Raw genomic sequence first — 24,639 nt, forward strand, 5'->3', positions numbered from 1 at the left:
TCTGGGAGATTTCCTGAAGGGCTTAGCCCTATCTAAATAAAAGGCTAATGCGCTCCTGACATCAAGTGTGTGAAATGTCGCATCTCTTTTGTCTCGTGACTTCGGAAAGACAACTGGGAGGTGGATTAATTGGTTTATGTGGAAGTCCAAAGATATTTTTGGTAGGAATTTGGGGGGTGGTCATAGTGTGATCTTGTCTTTAAAGAGATTGTAAAAGGGAGGTACACCATTAGAGCCCTTATCTCTTCCACTCTTTGAGCAGAAGTAATTGCTGCTAGAAATGCGATGTGGAAGGGAGCAGGTGGCCATGAGTTCAAAGGGAGGTCTTGTAAAATACTGGAGGATAAAGTTGTGATCCCCTGCCAATGTGGGGCAGCTGATTTTGAGAAAAGGCTACCCAGACCTTTGAGAAAACTTCTTGTTGTGGGATGAGCAAAAACAGAATAACCCTCTATCTTATGATGGAAGGCCAAGACAGCTGCAAGGTGCGCCTTTACGGAGTTCAGAAACAATCCTGACCTTTTTAGTTCTAGGATGTAATCTAGCACAAATGACAACGGAAAAGACGTTGGAGGAATGTGCCTCGAATCACTCCAGAATTTGGATCTCTTCCACTTTTGGATATGTATGTGTGTCACAAGTAGTGTGTTTCCTGCTATGTAAAAGCACCACCTTTACATCCTCATTTCTAACCCCTCAAACCATTGACCAGCCATGTCTTGAGCTGGAAAACCTGGAGATTGGGATGATGGACCTGGCCAGCACCCTAAAAGAGGAGATGAGGAACAGGTTGCAGAGTGATTGGCTGGCAAACAGCCAGCTAAGAATGGTAGGAGAACCATGTTTGTCTTGACCATGTGGGTACTACAAGTATAACCCTGGCTTTTTCTCCCTCTATCTTGATCAGGACCTTGGGTATTAGAGGAATCGGTGGAAATGCATAGAAAAGACTTCTGTTGCATTGCAGGAGAAAGATATCTCCAGGAGAGTGGTGACTCTAACTGGCTCTGGAGCAGAACTGGGAGCATTTCTTGTTTTTGACTGTGGCAAATAAATCTCTTTGGGATGCTCCAGCATAGAAATGTGTGATGGAGAATGAAGAGGTTTATTTCCCATTCATGAACCTGGGAGAAGTGTTTGCAGAGAGTATCTGCCATGGTGTTTTGTATATCCAGAAGGTAAAACTGCTGAGATGTTGATGTGGTGACGAATGCACCAATTCCAAAATTTCACTGCTTCGGCACAGAAGGAAGGTGATCTCTCTCCTCCCTGGTGGTTTATATAATATATAGATGAGATGTTATCTACCATGTTCTTTATATGCTTGCCCCTGGTCAGTGGGAGGAAATGCGTGCAATCATTTCTGACTGCTCTGAGTTCCAGCAAATTGATATGTAGAGTGGACTCGAGTGGAGATCACCTGCCTTGAATAGCGTGGATGCTCAGGTGGGCTCCCCATCCCAATAAGAATGCACCCAATGTTAATACCAATGTTGGGGAGGGGATTAGCGAAAGGAACCCCTGAACGATCATTGTGAGGGTCTTTTCACCAGTTGAGGGACTTTTTGACTATTGAGGGCATCGAGAGAAGTTTATTTAAGCTGGGTTTGCTTAAGAAGACTGTTCTGAGCCACTCTGCAGTGCATGTGAAGTCTCATGTGATTTATTACAAAGGTGCTCACAGTCACGTGTCCCAGTAGCTGGAGACAGTTTCTGGCCGACGTGAGGGGGCTGATCTTGACAGTCCAGGTCAAATTTACCATAGTGTTGAACCTATGTGAGGGGAGGAATACTTTGGAGTTAATGTGGACATTCAATTATATCCCAGTCGGAGGAATAGGTCCATGGCCTTTTGTGTGCCCATCAAACCCTCACTGAAGGAGTATGCTTTAAGCAGGCAATTGGCTAAGTATGGGAAGAGCATCATTCATTCCTTGTTTGCGAAGATGTGCCACTACCACAGAAAGGACCTTTGAGAATGCTCTCTGGGAATGGATGATAGACCGAATGGGAGCACCTTGTATTGAAAGCAATTCTGACCCAGAATGAATAGTAACCTTCTGCAGGTTGGGTGGATCACAATATTGAAGTAAGCGTCCTACACATCAGTGGTAAGTCACAGGGATGTACTGGCCGCTGCTTCCTGCAGCTCCCATTGGCTGGGAATGGCGAACCGTGGCCACTGAGAGCTGCAGAGAGCTGTGCCTGCAGACGGTCAACGTCAGCGAAATGTCTCGTGGCTCGCATGCAGATTACCCTGATGGGCCACACGTGGCCCGCAGGTTGCTCACCACTGCTGTAGATCTAGGGCCCAGAACCAGTCCCCTGGGTCCAGAGATGGAATTATTGCTACGTGAGTTACCAATTTGAATTGCTGAACCTTTACAAATTTGTTCAGTGATCTTAGATCTAGAATGGGTCTCCAACTGCTGTTCTTTTTCAGTACTATGAAATACTTGGAGTAGAATCCCCTCTGTGCTGTGTGGGAACAGGTTCTATAGAACCCAGCTTCAGTATAGAATTGTTTTCCTGTCATAGAAGGTGCTTGTGAGATGGTCCCTGAAGTGGGATAGGGAGCGGGGTGGAAAGGGAGGTAAAATGGATAGAATATCCTGTAGAATGAGCTCCAACACTCACTTGTCCATAATTATGTGTTCCCAGTTTTGACGAAAAAGAGCAAGATAGTCGCCGAAGCAAAGGAGACATGCGGTCTGTTACAACAGGTAAGAATGGGGGTGGTAACTTAAGCCCTCAACCAACCCATCAAAATTGATGTTTAGATGTAGAGAGTTGTGGATTTTGGTGGTTAGTGAAGGTCTGGAGAGAATGCCAGGTGCTTTGCATAATTCATCAATTTAAACTTCACCTTCCAGACTGAATAAGGAGACTCCCAAGTGGAGTGAGCCTGGATCACATCTGGGCATCTGAGTCTCATCTACTCTGAAGACCTTCTGAATACATGATCTGATCCATTTGGCCAGATAGATCAAGACATCCCTCAGATAGAACAAATGACAAGTCCACTCTACACAAATGTTCAGTGCTGTCTAAAATCTTAAGGGCCCATATCAAATCAAAGATGTGCCACACCTTTTCCTTCTTCCCTTGTGACTGTGCACTGAAACTCCGGAGAGAGAGGTCCAGGGGTGGTGGAACAATTTGTACAGTGGGGGTGCTGAGGGCAATTGAACCAAATTGTAAAATCTTGTATGCAATGGAAACCCCTGCATTTTGCGCCCCGGTGTCCTGGGCATCTCAGCTGCACAAGGAGCCCCCTTCAGCCCTGCTGTCAGCACTGCCCTGACCCTAACCCCAATCCTATCCTTCACAGCTTAAAAAAAATAAATAAAAAAAATCTTTAAAATGAAGTTGTTGAAATTAGAAAAAAAAAAAAATTCCACCAAGCCTAGGTATACTTAGTTTAGGCCTTAGCATTGGTTGTCATAATTTCATTTTTAATTTTAAATAGGCATATTTTTTTAAAAAAAGTTATTTAATTTAATTGAAAAATCCAATTTACAGTTAAAAAATCCACCCTACAGAAAACTGATCAGGAAGAGTGGCAGGAATGGACATGTGTGTCAGGGTACTTGGTTCACCATGGCACACTTACATGCTCTGGGTATAGTAAGACTTCCTGGTTCTCATTATGTTCATGTACAGTTGGGAACGTCTACAGGCAATGGAAAGAAAATTCCATTCCCCAGAAGAACAGGGATTGATCAAGTTAAAATGTTGGCAGGTCTTTGGAGGCCAATTTATTAATAAATGTATCACATTGTCATGCAATATAAATGTATTACATGAATGTCAGTAAGGGTAAATGCCTTTGAGATGGCCACCGTCTTGGCCAACTGCCAAGGATTGAACAGGGAACCTCTAGAACTGAAAGCTAACTCAAGATGTTGAAACTCCTAAGGGCCAGGCTCTGTAGCCATGAGCTGTAACAGAGACACATTCTCTGGGAACTGGGTACAGAGACACAGAAATAAAACACAGTCACCAGTGGGTTACACTGGACAGGAGGTAGCTTGTCTCAAGAGTTTAATGCCCACAACAGTTTGAATTCAAGTCTCGCTTATGATGGCTGCCATCCTAACATGTCAGAGATTGAACTGGGCACCTCCAAAGCTAAAAGTATGTGTCCCTCCATCCCAGAGCCATAAGAGAACCATATCCGCTCTGAATCAGGTGCTCAGGTGGATACATAACATATGCTAGCCAGTGGGTTACACCTCCATGATTTTCCTTTAAAATAACTTGTGCTTCAGTTTTGCACACACTGAATGAAAGCCTGTCCCCACTGAAGTCAGTTGCAAAACACTGATGTCAATGGGACCATAGTTTCATCCTTTGTTTCTACATTCAAAGAAACTGACCCCTTTCAAATAATCACTTCCATTTTAATTACCACACAGCAGGCCTCCATGTAGATTGCTGCTTCAACTTACTTTCTGGAGACTTAACTAATCCAAACTGCCCTCAGATTTACATCCTAGCATACAGAGTCCTGTCCCCATGCTTAATATATTCTGACTTCCCTCCCACATCTTTTGGCTTCAGTGCAAATATCAATTCCCCCATTACAACAAACCCCACTTCTCCATGTAATATATTTGTAGAATGGTTTGTATATGAAAAACTATATTGGTTCTTCTTCAGATACAAATAGATGGAACAGAAACAGCTGCTGTTACCAATGGCTATAATCTAATTGTCACATTGCAGATCTCCAAGATACCAGCCAATGCCTACACATGAATGAGGCACTTACACTACAAGAATGGGAATCACTTTTTAAAAATATAAAACACTGTTCAATCTACTTCTTTTTCTGTTTTGTTTAATGTGAAGTCCTCACACAAGCATATTAATTGTCCTTCCTATCCCACAATAGTCTTTTCACAGCTCACTTATGAAAGCCTGGAAATTGTTAGAGAGGTTATCAAATCCAGCTGGGCTGTTACAAATATAGTAGTCCTATAGATAAGGAACTTAATAAACACAATGACTACAGGACACTATGAACATTAAGTTTCTCCTATATACAAAAACAGATACCTTACTTTATATAATTTATGTAATACAGCTAGCACCTTTGGGCACTGTAAAAATAATAAGCTGATCACATTTTGACAATTGGACTGTACTTGAAGGCTTATTAACTTCTGCTCAAAATATAACATTCCTGAACTAAAGCTAAGAGACATAATTTCACACAGAAAAGGACTGATAGTGGGGAAAGTCTGAAGAATTTAAAATTATGAAATAATTAATAAGATAACGGTGAAGCACTGGCTTTTTCTGCAGATAGCAAGCTTGTCTGTGACTTACTGGAGAAGTAGTAGCTGAAAGCCTGTGCAGTTGTACAGGTATAATTCCTAAAATCATGTGTATAAAAACTTGAAAATGGCAGAGAACTTAAAAATTGGATGGTAACAAATGCAAGTGATCATTGAATCTGGTGATATTCTAAACAAAGAGAGCTCTCACCAACACTTGCATATTTTTCCATCTCTTCACACTGACTTTACAGACATAATAGGCTTCATAGTGACATGCCTAGAATCTTATTACATAAATATGCCTCTGGCAGGATGGAGGTTTTTCTTCCCTGACTCTCTTTTCTCTTGTATATGCGGTGGGTTTGGGTTTTTTCCCCCTTACTTCTTTTCTCCTCCTTCCTGGCTCCCACACCATGAATCCAAGTTGCATTATTGCCAACCCTAAGTATTCAAAAATAATGCATCAGCCCTCCCTCCCCCAAATCACAAGTTATTAAGAAATAGTAAGTGTGTGTGTGTGTGTGTGTGTGTGTGTGGTGTGGGGGGCGGTTGTTTACCTACTGGATTTTGAACCTTTAGGACAGTGGGTCTCAATCTGGGATACACATACCCCTGGGGGTATGCAAAGGTCTTCCAGGGGGTACATCAACTCATCTAGATATTTGCCTAGTTTTACAACAGGCTACATAAAAAGCATGAGCAAAATCAGTACAAACTAAAATTTCACATGAACAAGTTATTGTCTATACTACTCTATATACTATATGCTAACATGTAAGTATAATATTTATATTCCAATTGATTTATTTTAGAATTACACCTGTTCCCCGATATAACGTGGTCCTCGGGAACCGAAAAATTTCACCGTGTTATAGGTGAGACCGCGTTATATCGGGGTACGGAGAGGCACCGCTCCCCGCCCCAGCTCACCTCCGCTCTGCCTCCGCCTTCTCCCTGAGCGTGCCGCCGCCGCTCCGCTTTTCCCTTCCATCCAGGCTTGCTGCACCAATCAGCTGTTTGGCCTGGGGGGAGGGGTGGGAGAAGCAGAGCAGCGGCGGCGCGCTCAGGGGAAGAGGCGGAGATGAGCTGGAGCAGGGAAAGGTTCTTCTGCGCACCCTGTTACTTGCTGTGGCCCTCCCCGGGGCCCCCCCACCCCAGCTCACCTCCGCTCCGGCCTCCGCCTCCTCCCACAAGCGCGCCGCAGCTCCAGTGGCATAGCCAGGTTCTAACATCAGGGGGAGCGAACACGTAAAAAAAGGTGCCATCCGACATATCAAATTACTAATTACATACTTTTAAATTCGTTATACATATTTAGTTGTACTTAAAATAAAAACACAAGAATGATCCAGCCATGGAAGGGTTGCACAGCCGGCATTTCACAGGAGAACTTTAGATTATACTTAGATATACTTTAGATTCTAGAAAGTAAGTCACAGAATACAGTAGTTTGTAATTGTCACCCCTCGCCCCCAGAGCAGAGCGGCGGCACGGCTGTGGCAGAGTCATTCCCCGGGCTGCCGCTGCTCGTGGAGAAAAGATGCCACTGGAGAGAGACCACGAGAAAAAAAAATTCCCCGCCTCCCCCCCTTTTCCTTCCTTCTCCACCTCCTCCGCTGGCACCAGCTGGGCTTCAGAGCCACCAGGAGCTCTGCCCACCAGATTCTGGCTTTTGTACTGTTCTGTTGAGGTCTCCTTGGATGTCTTGATGTGAGAAAACTGAAAGCTTGGAAGCCGTGTTAACTTCCAAGTGACAGGTGCCTATTGTAGTGCTGCACGCTTGGTTTCCAGCCAATGGTTCCCTTATTTCTTGATGGCATATTAATTATTATTAATAACAAGTCCAGTAGGGCCTAGAAGCCTCATGTGAAGTCAGGGCTCCGCTATGCTAGAAGCTGTACATATAGAGTACAAAGAGTTTACAGAGGGTGGACAAAAGGAAGTATCCCCATGATTTGGGGTATGTTTACACTGGAAAAGGGAGGTGTAATTTCCGGCTTGTGTAGACATACCCGTGCTAGCGCTGATCAAGCTAATGTGCTAAAAATAGAAATGGAGCCACAGTGGTGCAAGGAGCTAGCCATCCTGAGTGTGATCCCACCTGAGACCCTTGAAAAGCACTCAGGTGACTAGCCCCTCCTGGTGCTCATGCCGTTACACTTTTAGCACTCTAGTTTGATCCGAGCTAGCACCAGTATGTCTCCTCCAGCTCCAATGTAGACATACCTACAGATGGAGAACAGAGGCACAGTCAGACTAAGTGACTTGTTCAAAGTCACCCAGGGAGTGACTGGCAGAGCTGGGAATTGAACGCATGTCTCCTACTTCCATACAGTTCGATTGCCGCTTCATCTGGAGGTCTCAGGACAGTAATAGGCTGATTAGGCCTCAGACGGAGTATTGTGTCCAGGTCTGGGCACCACATTTCAGGAAGGATGTGGACAAATTGGAGAAAGTCCAGAGAAGAACAACAAAAATGATTCAAGATTGAAAACATTGGGTTTGTTTAGTCTGGAAAAGAGAAGACAGAGAGGACATGAGAACAGTTTTCAAGTACATAAAAGGTTGTTACAAGGAGGAGAAATAAAAATTGTTCTTCTTAACCTCTGAGGATAGGACAAGACGCAATGGGCTTACATTGCATCAAGTGAGGTTTAGGTTGGATATTAGGAAAAAGTTCCTAACTGTCAGGGTGGGTAAGCACTGGAATAAATTGCCCAGGGAGGTTATGGAATCATCATCACTGGAGATTTTTAATAAAGGTTAGACAAACACCTGTCAGGGATGGTCTAGATAATACTTAGTCCTGCCACGAGTGCAGGGGACTGGACTAGAAGACCTCCTGAGGTCCCTTCCAGTCCTATGATTCTACTGTTGTAAATGTCCTGTGTCCCATGAGCATGAGCCATTAAAGAGCTGCATGTTAATGTAGTGCATTGTGATGGTGTCACATAATGACAGTGCCCCAGGAAACACAATAGTGCCCTGCAGTGAGGCATCATCACAACTAAAGATGCAAACAGTGCAACACAGTATCATGGTGCCCTGGCTATCATGCCAGCAGGATACCAGTACTTGCCATTGATGCACTTCGTGTGTTTGCTTTATTGAATACATACGTACAGACAGAGAGACCATTCATCCCAGCCTGAAATGCAGCTGCTTCTGGGGTGGAACTTGGCAATTTGTACCACAACGGTGTCACAGAGGCGACAAAGTGAAAAAATGTCTCCTCCTGTCACAACTGCAGGTGCAAGATGGATCAGCAGGATGCAATCGCCCACACTGGCCAGGACAGGAGAGTTAAGCAGTGAGGAAGGGGACTCCAGTGATCACACATGGTCAGGACGTTGGTTTTAAGCTTGCTCTGAGAGATGGTGGCACAGTGTCCCCTGAGCACCATGCTTCGGCGCTGATTCAGTACTGACTCTGAGGGAAGGTCTTGGCTTCCTGCATCACCAGCCCAGGAGCAAGAGCTCACCCAGACCCAGAACGGTTCAGGAGGTGTTTGCCTTCCCCACTGCACAGCCGCCTCTCTCTGCATGGAGCTGCTGGGGCTGGGGGCCAACGGGGCTGCTGCTCCTCAGCCCCCACCCCCACCGCGCTGCCACCCCTTCCCCTCCCAGCAGAGCCCACCCCTGCCTGGGCAGCGTGCACCAAGCGAGGCTCGACTTAGCGAGCTGGACAGCTGCGGGCGGGGGGGAGCCAGGTAAATCTCGCTCTGCATGGGGCTGCTGCTCCTCAGACCCCCCACCCCCACCCCGCCACGCTGGGGGGCTGCGCTGCTGCCCCTTCCCCTCCCAGCAGAGCCCACCCCTACCTGGGTGGCGTGTACCACAGGGGGCTCGGCTTAGCAAGCTGCGGGTGGGGGGGGGGAGCCTCCTCCTCCTCCTCCTCCCCGGGGAGCCAGGCAACCAGCCGACGCTGCCTGCAGCCCCAGAGCAAGCGAGCCGGGCTGGGGATGCAGGGGGGCAGTGCGGAGCCCAGAGCCAGTCGGCGGCTGCATGCAAAACCCGGCTCCAGACTCCAAGTCCGGAGACCAGTGCTGGCTGCGCGGAAAGGCACCGCTTTTAGAAAATGTGCTCAACGGAAGCGGCTGCTTCCTCTGCATCCCCCTAGCTACGCTACTGCGCAGCTCCGCTTCTCCCCCTTCCCTCCCAGGCTTGCCACGCCAATCAGCTGTTTGGCGCAGCAAGCCTGGGAGGGAGGAGAAGCGGAGCTGAGCGGCATGCTCATGGGAGGAGGAGGTGGCGGCGGACCAGAGGTGAGCTGGGGCGGGGAGCAGTTCCTCTGTGCCCCCCCCCCAGCTCACCTCCACTCCGCCTCCTCCCACGAGCGCGCCACAGCTCCACTTCTCCTCTCTCCCAGGCTTGCCGCGCCAAACAGCTGATTGGTGCGGCAAGCCTGGGAAGGAGGGGGGAGAAGCAGAGCTGCGGCACACTCGTGGGAGGAGGCAGAGGCGGAGCTGCGGCGTGCTTGTGGGAGGAGGCGGAGGTGAGCTGAGCGGGGGCCCGGGGAGGGCCGCAGCAAGTAACAGGTGAGCACAGAGGAACCGCTTGCGGTAACACGAATTCGGATATAACGAGGTAAAGCAGCCCCGTCCCCCGGAGCGCTGCTTTACCGTGTTATATCCGAATTCACGTTATATAGGACCACATTATAGCGGGAAAGAGGTGTATATGGTAAAAATGAGAAAATAAGCAATTTGTCAGTAATAGTGTGGCTGTGACACTTTTGTATTTTTATGTCTGATTTTGTAAGCAAGTAGATTTTAAGTGAGGTGCAACTTCGGGTATGCAAGACAAATCAGACTTCTGAAAGAGGTACAATAGTCTGGAAAGGATGAGAGCCACTGCTTTATGGTTTCCACTTTCAGGCTTTTTTCCATAGCTATGAAGACCAGGAACTTTTTTTTTTTTTTTTTTTTAAATGAAAGCCAAGATTCTCATGTAACCAGAAGACTCCAAGAGCTGGGGCTTTAAAAGCACCCCAACAAATACTGTGAGACCCACAATAAAATCCTAAGAGTTGGCAACACTACCTCTCCCCTTCTCTGCCTATCATGATGAAGACAATGCTGAAGTGATTCAGATGGATACAGAAGTATCTGAGGAAGATGGGCTGTGTATAGATTCTGGACTATAGCTGTGTAAATAATGAATTTTTTGGTTCGCTGACTAAACAAAAAACAGACAAAAATCATCTTGTACTGAAATGCTTCGTTTGACCCTAAATGCTTCATTTTGCTTTAAGGCATTTTAAGGGTTTTTTTTTTAATTATTTATTTATTAAAAGCAAGGGAAATATGGAAATGCCAGACACAAAACCAAATGGGAAGAAAGAAACAGTAGTGGTGGTGGTGCTGCTGCTGCCCCTACATCCTATAACCCTGAGATGCGGAAGACCCAGATTCAAGTTCCCACTTTGCCAGTAGGGATTTCAGCTTGGCTGTCTGTCACAGAACAGAGTGAACAGGGTCCAAAGCACCTGTAATTTATTGCCTGCCGCCCAAATGGGCTTAAGGGAAGGCATCTGGGCCTTATAAATGGGGAGACAGCAGCACGAAACATGAGAGGAAGCTGTGGCTTATGGTACACCTACACTTATAACAGCGTGTACAGTTCAAATGCTGCATGCCCAGCTAACCCTGGTATAAATAAGCTGTGTAGACAATGAGATGCAGTTTAGGCAAGTAGAGCAGAGTGCCCTATATTCCTGAATCCCCATGATATATACCTACATGGCTCTCTACAGACCCACACAGTACCTCCCACGTTTACACTGCTATTTTTAGCAGAGTAGCGTTCCACTGCCTCCCTGCATTGCTGGAGGTGTTTTCACTGTGGCCTTTAGCTACACATTACAGTGTCTAGTCTGGATACAGCCAGCCTTTCACTGTAGCATGAAGCTACATGTGCAGTGCCTGTACTCTACACTCCCTCACAAGTGTAGACAGAGCCAGAATGAAGCTACAGCAAAGCAGAAGGATGCAGGAGAGTTTGAGACACCAGAGGAATAAGACTCCAGCCAGGTTGGGTTAGGACTGGCCTGCAAAAAGCAGGGGAAAACCAAAGTGAAGCTGGAAGGCTCGGATCACCTCCAGGGAAAAGAGGAAAAGTCCCAGGACTGACTGACTGAGGTACTAGGGACAAAAGACTCCAAGTGGGAAGGCCTGGGAGTGGCTGAGGAGACGAGCATTCTCTTTTGAGAGAAGCCCCAGGACTGAGTGTTATTTTTGAATTATATATAAAGAAATTAGACGAACAAAAGTATTATTTTAAGGATTCAAGAACAGTGAAGTCTATTTATGGAGCCCTGAAGATGGGAAACAGAGGTGGTGCTTGAGAGGTGGGCCAACTGTTACAGTCTTCCATGTTGCAGGTCAATGCCCTAACTACTAGGCTATAGGGTATTCAGAGTAGAGGCTCTCTCAAGCTCTCCAGCTGAAACTGTTCCATTCTGTATAAATAATTAAATATTCATTAGGGTCATTTTTTCTGTCTGGCCCATAGCCTGGTGGTTAGCACACTCACCTGGGCTCCAGTCCCTGCTGCCATGCATATTTAATTTATACAACGTGAAACAGCTTCAACAGAACAGACAGAGAGCCCTAACCCAGAATACCCCAAAGCTCAGTGGTTAGTGCACTCACCAACAACATGTTCAAATTTCTTCTCTAGATCAGGCATGTTATGGACTTGAACCCATGTCTTCCACATCCCGAGTATCTAACCTTTGGGCTACAGAGTGTAAGGGGACACCACCACCTCCTCCAATTTTTAGGAGGGCACCTAAGTACCCTTGTGAATCTAGTCTGAATTTTTGGGGGGCAGGGGAGGGGAGGGGTAAGAGAGGTGTGCTAAAATTATTAAGCAAATGTGTGTCAAATTCACAAATAGTTTTGGTGGATCCAATACTGCATTTTTTGATGAATGAACTATTTGGCTAAAAAAATTTGCCCAGCTGTATTCCAGATACATCTCTTCTTCTCTTTCACTGATGAAAAATTCTAGCTTCGTGTTTCTACACTGAAAAATAAAAGGCGTGTGTTTGAGTGTGAGCATGTGCATGTGTTCCCTCTAAACTGCTGCCATTCTTTCACTGTCATAAAGCAACTAGGACTATCTGTTTCACTATGGTTTCCATTATACATTCTCTTCAGGTCCTTAAAGCATGACAGTTTCAAATAAGTTCACTTTTGGAGGAAGTGGGGAGGCAGTCTCCCCATATATGGCATTACACCAGAGGTGGGCAAACTACAGCCCGTGGGACCGTCCTGCCCGGCCCCTAAACTCCTGGCCCGGGAGGCTACCCCCGGCCCCTCCCCTGCTGTCCCTCCTCCCCCGCAGCCTCAGCTGGCTTGCTTCGCTGCCGGCGCAATGCTCTGGGCAGTGGAGCTGTGAGCTCCTGGGGCAGGACAGCTGCAGAGCCTGGCCTGACCAGGTGCGGTGTGCTGCATGGTAGCGGTGGTATAGCCCGGCTCCAACCGGGCAGCGCGGCTTTAGCACCACCAGCCACCTGTGCTCCAGGCAGCGCGGTAAGGGGGCAGGGAGCAGGGGGGGTTGGAAAGAGGGCAGGGGAGTTCGGGATGGTGGTCAGGGGGCAGGGGTGTGGATAGGGGTCAGGGCAGTCAGAGGGCAGGGAACAGGTGTTGAATGGGGGCAGGGGTCCTGGGGGGGCAGTCAAGAAGGAGAGGGGGTTTGGATGGGGGGGGCAGTCAGGGGACAGGGATAAGGGGTGGTTGGATGGGGCAGGAGTCCCGGGGGAGCCGTCAGGAATTAGGAGGAGGAGTTGGATGGGGTGGCAGGGGTCCATGGGGTGGTCAGGGGACAGGGAGCGGGGTGTGTGTGGATGGAGCAGGGGTCCCAGAGGAGCCATCGGGGAACAGGGGGGATTGGATGGGGCAGGAGTCCGGGGTGGGGGAGGGGAAGAGAGGAGGTGGGGGCCGGGCATGACCCCCTCCCCTAACCGGCCCTCCATACAATTTACGAAACCCGATGCGGCCCTCAGGCCAAAAAGTTTGCCTGTTCCTGTATTACACAGATAGCTAATTCATGCTAACTGGAGACATAGGCACCAAATCTTGCTTATTAATGAAAGAATTCTCTTGAACAGACCATTATATCTACACTGTTCCATTAAGAGTTAACTTTAATTTCTTTAACAAAATTAAATTACCCCATCAAATCTCCACCAATATAAATGAGATCCAGTGTCAATTCCTCTTTCAATATAGCTAAATGCATCCCTGCTACCAACTATAGGAAGTCTGTGAGCATTAAGTAATACAAAGGACACAAGTAGGTGAAAGTCTACATTAGAAAGTAATCCAAAATACCATTGAAGTGTGGGGAACATCTGAAAAAAATTATATTCAGAAAGTAGGCATATAAAACCTATTTGCTATGTGGTTTTGTATGTTTAGTTCACAAACAGGTTTTGCAGATTTACCCTTGGATCTTTCTTTGAAACCTAGACGCATAACAAACTACTGCTTTTCACAGAATTATAGATGGCACACAAAAGGCATCCAACTAGTAACTTACAGTTTTCTCCCCAAAACAGACTATATAAAAAAAAAAAAAAAAAAAAAAAAAAAAAAAAAAAGGAAAACCACCTCTAACATTTCTTTTAAAAAGGTGGGGAAGGGGGTATTACCTGAGGACAAGAAAGTCAGGCAAAAGGCCCCTATTCCAGGTGAAAGCAAGTGGTCAATTCCCATGGTTTCTTAGGAGCTTCTGGCACTCATTTTGGTAGTAAGGATATTCACAGCAAATCAATCTCCACCACAGCAAGCAGGGATCGCTGTAGGGAATGGGACACAGGGGACACACAAGGGAGCAAGTTTAAAGGGGAAGAGGAATGATACAATAATGAGATAATTTTAAATAAAGAGAACTATACTTATGGTGTTACACATTATGACATTTAGTAAAACGAACTGACAAATTTGTATAAAGTGTAAAGGGAGGACGGTCATGAGAAGATCCATCACTGTCCTGATACTACACAGTTGCAACTACATTTAAACAAATAGCTGATGTAGAATTTAAAAAATGCAGGCACACTATGTGTGACATTACCCAGGGTACAATGTGGATGGTTGATCAGCTGTGTCCCCTCAATTCTCTAACCTGGGATGCCTTTTACACTGCTTCACTGGGAAAACAACCACTCCTGGTCTGTCTCACACAGCCTCAGCATGTAAATCACCCCCCGCTATACTGTATGAGTGCTATAGCTAGCCAGCCAGGCACCCATGAATTATATTGAAGAGTGATACCAACAAATTTCCAGTCCCAGACTTGTCCCCAGAAACATGAGTCTTGTACTGACCAGTACCCTCCTTGACGATACAAGCTCATAGAAAGTCCGTCATTACATTAATAGAAAAGGATGTGCACAAATCTCGTTATCTCAAGAGAAGTTTCCCAAACATTTCAATCCAAACACACGCTGGTTAAGATAAAACAATAAAACAAGTTTATTAACTACAGAAAGATAGATTTTAAATTATTACAGGAAAGAGTCATAAAAGTCAGAATTGGTTACAAAGAAATAAAAGGTAAAACTCAAATACCTAGCTTAACAAGCCAAATTATTTTAAAGCAAAAAGATTTCTCTCGCCACATGCTTATAGCAATCTGGCTAGATTCCTTCAGCCAAAACCCTTTCCCCAGTTCAATGACGCCTCCTTTTTTCTTTCAAGTGTTGTTGATGCCGTGAGTAGAGATGAGGGGAGAGAGGTAATCTGAGGCATTTGCTCCCCTTTCTTATAGTATTTCTCTTCTTTGAGAATCATCTCCAGCTGGGGTTCAGGCAACAGGAAGTCTGTGGGACAGGAACTTCCAGTTGTTTCTTTGTCAACATGTTAATTTCTCATTCACTCCCTTCTTCCTGCCAAAACCACTTAACCGGTGATAGTCCATTTGATTTTGTTGACACCTGGCTGAGGTGTCAGTTTGCCTTTTGTCTCTGAGGAACTAGTTTGTGCTTGCTTTTCTAAACTTTGAACATATGTCTTACAATATTCGACTGTATCTTTGCATACAATATTGCCACACACATTTTACCAGGACAATAATGATCAGCAGATTACGAGTTTTCAATTGATACCTCACAAGGCATACTATGTACCAAATTTATCATAGTCTTGTAGAAAGGGTGAACATAGAGATACAGACTGTCACACTATGTATTTACTAATATAATTAGTTAATATTTTCAAGATTTTAAAGGTACCATGCAAACATATTTTTAAATCTAAGAAGTGTAAAATTATATGTTGCATATCCCAGATAGGGTAAAAGGCATTTTAGCACACTTTAATGTCTGCTAATACCTTTTCTTTTTAGTTTTGTTTTGAATCATAGAATATCAGGGTTGGAAGGGACCTCAGGAGGTCATCTAGTCCAACCCCCTGCTCAAAGCAGGACCAATCCCCAACTAAATCATCCCAGCCAGGCTTTGTCAAGCCTGACCTTAAAAACCTCTAAGGAAGAAGATTCCACCACCTCCCTAGGTAACCCATTCCAGTGCTTCCCACCCTCCTTGTGAAAAAGATTTTCCTAATATCCAACCTAAACCTCCCCCACTGCAACTTGAGACCATTACTCCTTGTTCTGTCATCTGCTACTACTGAGAACAGTCTAGATCCATCCTCTTTAGAACCCCCTTTCAGGTAGTTGAAAGCAGCTATCAAATCCCTCCTCAGTCTTCTCTTCTGCAGACTAAACAATCCCAGTTCCCTCAGCCTCGCCTCATAAGTCATGTGCTCCAGTCACCTAATCATTTTTGTTGCCCTCTGCAGCCCCCATTGGCCTGGAGCAGCGAACCGCGGCCACTGGGAGTCGCAATCGGCCAAACCTGCGGACACGGCAGGTAAACAAACCGGCCTGGCCCGCCAGGGGCTTTCCCTGCACAAGCGGCGGGACAAGTTTGGGAACCACTGCTTTAGACAATACAGCATTGATTCAAATTTGGAAGGTTTTCTTCATACTTCAAAATGCTAGAACTTTTTATTTTAAATTAAAGCTTATTCCACAAAAGGAGTTGGATCTTGCAGGCACTAATATGGTCACATAACAACAGAAGATGGGGGCCTGGGTTAGACCACACCCTATGACCAAAACTTTCCTTTCTAGGAAAAGTTATAGAGAACCTGGTAGAAAACCAACTTCAGCAACACCTCACCCTTGTCAGTTTTTTGGACACATCTGACTCAAGCTTCAGACCCAGATCTGTTAAGGAGATCTACTGATGTAGCATCTCCTTATAGCCATAAGCAGAACAAATATCCACACTGATGGTCTTAGACCTATTGGCAGTGTTTGATCCCACTGACCTGTGGACTCACACAGAAGGGGAGGGAGCACTAAGTATATTTTACTCATTCCTCTAGACTGGTCCCCAGAAGATCCTGATTAACTATTTTTCTTCCCTGAGAGCTCTGTTACTTGTGGAATCACACAAAGATCAAGATTTTCCTCATATATTCAACATATATTTCAAACCAACAGAGGAGACTTTAAGATTATATGGTCTTTGATGCCAGCAGTATGTAGGTGACAGCCAGCTCTCCACCTCATTATCAAGGGTAGATAATGGCATTACTCAGATGTCTCAGTGATCTAATAGGGTAAGTACATTAAAGAAAATGAGTTCGGTCAAGCAGATGGTTCTATGCAAGTAAAAGAGAAGTGATACCGGTAGGAAGAGACCAAGACTGAAAAAATAGCAGCAACCTAAACTACTGAGCGTATCTGCGCTCTCATGATCAAGGTGGTGTGCAGTCTGAATCTTACTGGACTTTATCTAGCTAGATTCTTATACCATACCTATCACCATAGGATTGGAGGACTTCATAAGTATTAGAAAAACAAAAAGAGCAGTCTCTCTTATTCTCTCTGTGTGTCTTTCCTTCCCTCTCTCCCACTTTCTTCCTTCCCCATTGGGAAGAGTAACTCACCCTGCATAAATGGAGTTTGTTTTATATTAAAAGCAATAAAGTGACTGTGAGAAAGCTAAGTCAAAGAGTATCACTAATCCATTATATGAAAATCACAGGTGTAGCCAGAAATATTTTTTATCGTTTTTAGCTAGCCTGAAGACGGCAGCCCTTTCATAGGCTGACCTAGTAAACATCTTCATCTTCATTGCTTCCACGCTGGAGAAAAGCAATTGAAACAATGGTGTAGGCTATACAGAAGCTGCATTTGGTCCAAAATTTTACTATCTTCGGACTGTACCAGAAGACTCATCTCATTTACCTCAGTAAGGGTGGCTATAGAATGGCCAAGAGTTTCCTTCATTGAGCTAAAGCACATCCCACCTCAATGAAAATAATAGTATAAACAAAGAAATTAAGGTACTTGCAGAGAGAATTTATGCTTTCCAATTTATGCATCTAGATAACAATGATAGACAAATTAACTACACCCAAGACACAGATGGATATTCTGGGTAATTCCGACACTTTTCATAGGAAAATATTGTGAATTCAATGGTGATTCTGTAGTACTATAATAAGGGAAATTACTTCCTTATAATTAAAACTGAGAATTTAAGTTATTTACTGTTTATTCCTTGTAGTGCCCATAATGTGGTAGACATTGTATATATATAAAACAAATACATGATCAACAGACAAAGGACATGAGAAAAGAGAAAAATATATAAGTAGTCAAGATTATGATTGGCTAAGTGTTGATATTTTCCCCACACTGCCCCTTATCAGATATAGGCTATCCCTAGTGAGTCTCCAACCTTGCTGTTATTAGTCAGCTAATTTCTTAAGGGTGTCATAGTAGAAATGAGTCTTCTTGGTATATTTGATCCTGCCTCTGCACCGGGGAGAGCGGGGTGGGGGGCAATGAACTAATACTCCCAAGGTCCCTTCCAGCTCTACATTTCTACAGTTCAGAAGCAATCTGAATGCACAGAGAAGGTATAATATTATAATAATACAGCCGCAACCCAAAAGCAATCCTTCTTTCATTTTCCTCAACCACATCAGACTTCTCTTGCATGTTTGATTTCAGGTCTCCATTCACCATTTTATTTCAACCTATTTAGGTCAGTTATCTTCATAATATATTCTTATAAAACCCCCTAATGTTAAATTAATATTATTTTAGGTTGCAAAATCAAGCACTCAAAAGTTGGGCAACTGTCAATCTGGTATTTCCTATGTCATCTTAATTCTGTCATCTTGTGCATCCATCCTATGCATTGAATGAGACACGGGTCCTGCAAACACCACAGCATGTGAACACGTAATTAAGGATGCATATGGAGCAGGGGGCATAATTAAAGCAGCTTAATCCACAAAACTGCAGCACAAACTTCTACCACTTCTACGAGACTGATTACATTGGGATAACAGCCTTCTCCTGCTACCAACTAGAGGGAGACGGTGTGTGCGTTCTGAGACGGGGGTGGGGTAAGCCCAGCTCTCTCACCACCCCTAGGAGTGGGAGGAGTTCCTGACCCATATGGTAACACCAGAAGAGGCATGGACTATTGCGTCTATATGCTGGGTCTGGAGTGTGGCCTGGGAGAAAAGGTGGGTGAGAGAAGGTCCAGATCAGCTCTCCGCCAAACATGGAGGGCTGAGGGAGCTCCAGCCCCATGTGGTGCCCAGATCTCTTCCTCCCAGCCCTCCTCCTCTATAGGTTCTCTAGCACCTTTCAGGCATTCCCAATAGCGTATGTTGCTAGGTTGCAGCATCATGGTCCAGCCTTAGAGTGCTCATTGAGTTTTTATTGTTACATTCTGCCAACATTTTCCTGAGGAACACAAATGAGAGAAGGGAAATGGCAATCTTTAAATTTACATCATAGTAAAAGCTGAATAGAATTTTATGGGTCAAAGAAAAGGCATTTGTGTAGCCTGAGGGTTATTCTCCTACGAAATATCAAAGATCTGCTGCAAAAGCTTTTCAAAGAAAATAATAACATAACCTTTTGTAATAATGGGAAGTGTTAAGCAAGCTAAATATAGATAGAAGTCACTACCAGCTTCCCCTATAATACATGAAACAATGAAAACAGTCACAACAATGGAATGAACAAGCCCAGCCTATTTACAAAAAAAAAAAAAAAAAAAGGAGACTGTAACAACCTATTTATGAGGGTACTGTTATCTGAGGACTCTGAAGAAAAAGGCCTAAAATCATTTACCAAAGTTATGCTAAGACTGTATAAAACTCAGAATAATCTGGAAAGGGAGGGGTTGTTTTTGTCAGGTTGGTTTTATTTACCCAGTTTAAATTTGGTTTTGGTTTTTACTTTTCTTTACTTTCCACTCTAAGTTAGTGGTTGAATGAGCATAAATCTTACTGAACCTCAAATCACATTATTCCTTAAGCCCGACAGGACAATTTGGGATACTTTATGAGCTGACAATGTCTCTGTTTCTTCTGGAATTGATACCTTGAGAGAGAGGAAGGAGCGATTTCATCTCATCTAGAGCTGAGGAAGGAGCACCTATTCTGATTCCTTTTCCCTTATTGCACTTATGGTAGTGACTAGGAGCTCCAGCCAAGAGAAGGGCCCCATTGTCCCTACTCTTATTTGTGTCCGGTTTGGAAAACTGATTTGACAACCCTAACAGCTCTGTAAGCCAATAATTTTTTATTGTAAAACATTAAGAAAATGGTTAAGAAATACTGATTTGTAACTTGCAATTTTTTTCCTACGGTTAAAGCAAACAAATTAGTATGTTATATGTGAGAAAGAACTCTGAAGTACTGAGAACTGCTATGAGAAAGAAGCCTGAAGTTTAGTGCACCTAACTGCTAGTGCTAGAACATATCTAATTAACCCCAAAACCACAAACAGAACACACTCAGAAAACAGTTAAGAGTTAGAGACTGACAGATAATTAGCATTTGCTTTGCAAATCACTATTCATAAGACAATTTGTTCCACTTTTGCTATAAAGCCTATCATATATACATACCCCACTATATACAAATTTTAATTTCCTAGGGAAAACATTTCTGATATTAATGGAAATTTTTATTCTCCATTGAGCATTTTATTGACATTTCAAATCAGCCATTTTATTGACGTGATAGATCTCTATATTTAACTGTATCAGCTAAGTTGAAGCCTAATCCTGCTCCTTTTACACATGCTGAACAAAGCCTTCCTCCACAAGTAGTCCTATTGATTTCCAAATTAGTACAAGTGAGAGAATGGGGTCCAGATTTTGTGAAACAATATGTCTACTATATTGTAAGTGTAAGGTGGACAATAAAAAACCCATATCTGTACAGATTTAAAATGGTTAGCTATACCTTATCACAGAGTTTAAAAAAATCCCCAAACTTTTAAAGGTTTGATGATCTGTTGTGTTCCAATAAGTATCTTTACAAACCACTAGAAACTGACAGCAAATTATAAAACAGTAAAAAAATAATCATCTAGGGGCTCAATTCTGACCTAACATGTGGATGTGGATTTAGATTATAAAACCAACTACTGTGCACACAGCTGATTTTAGGCATGCCCATGAATCAAATACAAACAAGACCTTAATGTAAAATACAAAGATTGTGGTTCTATTTCTCCTTTCATGGTGCATACAATTTATTAACACATCACTAACAGGAGATATAATATCTTATTATGAAAAGAAAATACCTCTACTGTATACAGGAACTTAGAGCTTTTGAACAACAAACTTCTTGATCTTTACATATGGAACAACAGCTTCTTGAGGAAAATGATGGGATTGGTCTTACAATGTGTTGAACTCCATCAACTCCTACTGACTTCAGTTGAAGTTGAAGAAGCCAAGCACCACAGAGGCTCAGGCCCTAAATGAAGGCCTGCAATATCATGTATGCTCATGGTTAATGAGCTGATTCTGTACAAATGATATCGTGGTATTCCATTTCCATTCTCAAAGTGTTCTGTTATGTTCACGTCATAACAAGATTTCTCAATCATCAATGCAATTATAAAAATCAGAAAAAATAAAGTATCATTTCTGCTTCGTACATCACAAGTACTAATCTTTAAGGAGTAGACAGAGCCAAGATTTGCATCAGAGTTGAGCTAACAAATCTGTTGTTGATGCATATGGCACAAGAGAATTCAGCTGTCATCCACAGCTATGTTTGTTTTTCTTTCTTTTTTTTTTTATTTGCTATTTATTACTATTGGCAGCAGTAAACGCATATTCTGTAAATCATATATGACTTGAAAGACACATAAGGAGCAACTAAAGAGTAATAAAGGCTATCATAAACACACACTCTGAAGGGCTGCCAATGTTGTGTGTCACCACAGATTCTGACTACATAGTGAAACTTTTTGGTTCCCCCTTTTAAAACAGTGAAACCAAATTATTCAACTGAATTTTAAAAAACCCTCCCATTAATCAGATCATCTCACTACATTCTATAACAGCTGGCACCTCTGGTTACAGTTTTTATCTTTCACACACAAGTTTGTGTACATATGCATGTACACACCCAGGACTGAGTGCATATTTTACAACAGAGTTGGTCTTTCCCATGAAGTGAATTAAACAACAATCACAGAGACAGTACAAAAATTGTAACCTTTTGACTGCCTGGCATAGAGGGTATGAATTGTTACACAGCATCTTCCTGCGCTGTGCAAAAGAATTTGATGTCACACCCATGTGGGGCTACACATGTATTGTTTTGATTGTGATAAGTCAAGGGCTCAAGAGACCAGCAAAGGTGTTTTGCATCTTAACAACATCGGATTTCAAAATGCTCTTTTGTTCACTCAACCAGCTCCCTAGTATAGTCATCCTTCTCTATGTCAGGGACTTTCTTATCCCAGTTTACTCACTTGCCCCATGAGCTGCGGCACCTACTAAAATTTCACCACTGTTCTGGATTCCCTGTCATCTGAGACAAATGTGGTGTGTCTGTGCAGCTGTCTGGAATAGGCAGCAAAGACTGTGCGCACTGGACTCCATGACATCAGCCATGCTGTTGCTTGCTCCACCCACATACAACGTGTCAAGTACAATTTACAACCCACCGGGCTGCTCCCTCTTCTCCTGGCCAGTGACTAGCTCAACTGTCCCTCTCACATCCCTCAGTTAGTCACCTTCCTAACTACTTCCCTTGAAATCCATAATAACTATTTATGCCAAACAATCTGCCCCACCTTGTATTTAGCTGTGACACTCTAAGGACATTTCCCAGACCTGCAGAAAAGCTCTGTGTAAACTCAACAGCTTGTCTCACCTACAGATAGGGTGACCAGATGTCCTGATTTTATAGGGATAGTCCCGATATTTAGGGCTTTGTCGTATATTGGTGCCTATTACCCCCCACCCTGTCCCGATTTTTCACCCTTGCTGTCTGGTCACCCTACCTACAGAAGTTGGTCCAATTAAGGTTAATACCTCACCCACTATGTCTTTCTGCTTTTCCAACTACACACTGATGCTGGAGCAGAGGGGCACAGATTGATCTTTGTCCTCTGCGACAACTGGCCAGGCTGGTTGCGAGGCCGCCTTGTATCCTGCAGCATTCAGGGGAGGGGACGGGGATGCTTCAGGGATCTGGGGGTGGATGGAGGGCAACCAACCCCGCCAGTGTGACTCATCCCCTGACTCTCCTGCCAGCCAACGCGAATCCCTCTCCCCCCTCAGGGCTGTTCTCTCTCGCAAGGAGCCCGCACCTGGGCACCCAGCAAGGAGATTTTTTTCTTACGCTAGAACTTCAAACCCATCCTACAAACCAGCTGCCAGCACCCCCAGGCTCCCAGCCCCTCCCACGGAGGGGGGCGTTCATGGGACCCCATCGCCATCAGGAGCTGAGCGAAGCCCGGTCCCAGCGAGGCGAGCGTAGAGGGGGAACCCGGCGGGCCTCGCACACCCCGGCCCCGCACTCACCTGGAGAGGTGCTTGAGGATCTGCTTCTTGATAATCCCCGCCATGGCCCGGGCGCCGGCCGCTCCCTGCGAGCCTCACGGGAACCAAACGGGGCCGGGAACGCGGCTCATCCCTGCGCTGCCTCCTCCCGGGGTCAGGGAGCGGAGCCGCCTCCGCTCACACTCTCGCCGCCATCTTGGCAGGGGTGAGCTGGAGCCGTTCCCACCGGTTCGCAGGAGGCGATTGTTAAATTTAGAAACCCCTTTTAGAACCGGTTGAGAACAACCGGTTCTAAACGGGCTTTTAAATTAAACAAAAGCTCCGGCAGCTGTCGCCCCGCCCCCAGCTCCCCTCCCCCCCTGAACTCCTCCCCTTCCCTTGCTTCCCGCCAGTGCGGGAAGCCTGAAAACAAGCTGCAGCAGGTAAGCTGGGGCGGGAGGCGCAGCGCGGCTCGGCTCCTTCCAGCCTGGCCGAGCGCCCCCGGCTCCGGCCCTGCGGTGCTGGGCCCAGTCCCGGCCGAGCGCCCTGGCCCTGCTCGGGCCCCGCGGCGCCGGTCCCCGGTCCCGGACGAGTGGCTCTGGCCTGGCTCGGGCGCTAGTCCGGGCTCCAGCCCAGCGGACCCGGACCCGGCCCTGGCCGAGCGGCTCCAGGCAGCGCGGTAAGGGAGCAGGGAGGGGGTGTTGGAAGAGGGCTGGGGAATTCGGGGGGTTGGGGCAGTCAGAGGGCAGGGAACAGGGGGATTGAATGGGGGCAAGGGTCCCGGGGGGGCAGTCAGGAAGGAGCAGGGGTTGGATGGGGTGATGGGGGGCAGTCAGGGGCAGGGGTTCCAGGGGCAGTTGGGGACAGAGAGAAGGGGTGGTTGGATGGGGCAGGGGTCTCGGGGTGCCATCAGGAATGAGGAGGGGTTGGATGGTATAGCAGGGAGCAGTCAGGGGACAGGGAAGGGGGGGTGGATGGGGCAGGGGTGGGGGTGTGTGTCAAGGAACGTGGCGGGTTGGATGGGGCAGGAGTCGGGGGGGGGGACACGACCCTCTCGTGGGGTGAGGAGGAGGGAACCTAATGGCTGCACCATCACCTAGTGATAGAGAGAGGTGGCAGCGCCGGGCAGAGCCACCTCCCCCGGGCTGTCAGAGGCAAAACCCCACCCGCACCTCGCTGCATGAGGCAGGCGCTTGGGGGATCACCCCAGCCTGCACCTCCCTCACTCTCTCCCCAGACCTGCATCCTGCCTGGCCCCCTTCTTCACCTGTATTCCCATCCCCTCCTTCACTGTGTCAGCTAGTCCCCGAAGGCCCTTTCCCCACCCATATTTCCATCACTCGACTTTGAGGGGGGTGATTATCAATCCTGATCCATTTTTTTCCTGTTACTTCTGTTGAAAATAAGAAATACAAACAATAGATTAATGCAGACGCAATATGCGAGAGACATCACAAGGGAGCTAGGATTCTACTGTTTTCAAACATAAGAGTTTTGTCTTGATTTA

The 24,639-nt window shown here is 45.5% G+C and overlaps 2 protein-coding genes across 8 annotated transcripts in view; one reads left to right on the top strand and one right to left on the bottom strand.

The window, feature by feature from the left end:
- Positions 1–23,488, bottom strand: part of UHRF1BP1L (UHRF1 binding protein 1 like) — an 81,133-nt gene extending 57,645 nt beyond the window's left edge. For 6 of the 7 annotated variants that reach the window (XR_004646118.1, XM_034773509.1, XM_034773489.1 and 3 more), the window contains exon 1: positions 23,175–23,488. Coding sequence is in view for 5 of the 7 variants with exons in the window: in XM_034773509.1 (XP_034629400.1) it covers positions 23,175–23,218 (44 nt within the window). In the remaining 2 variants the exon portion in view is untranslated. Of the gene's footprint in view, positions 1–13,943; positions 14,091–23,174 lie in introns of all 7 variants that reach the window. The other variant, XM_034773500.1, reaches the window with a different exon arrangement.
- A 301-nt stretch (positions 23,489–23,789) lies between these two features.
- Positions 23,790–24,639, top strand: part of ACTR6 (actin related protein 6) — a 37,344-nt gene continuing 36,494 nt past the window's right edge. Inside the window, exon 1 of the mRNA XM_034773553.1 lies at positions 23,790–23,811. The gene's annotated coding sequence lies outside the window, so the exon portion shown is untranslated. The remainder of the gene's footprint in view (positions 23,812–24,639) is intronic.

Source organism: Trachemys scripta, chromosome 1 (assembly GCF_013100865.1).
Source record: "Trachemys scripta elegans isolate TJP31775 chromosome 1, CAS_Tse_1.0, whole genome shotgun sequence".
Lineage (NCBI taxonomy): Eukaryota > Metazoa > Chordata > Testudines > Emydidae > Trachemys > Trachemys scripta.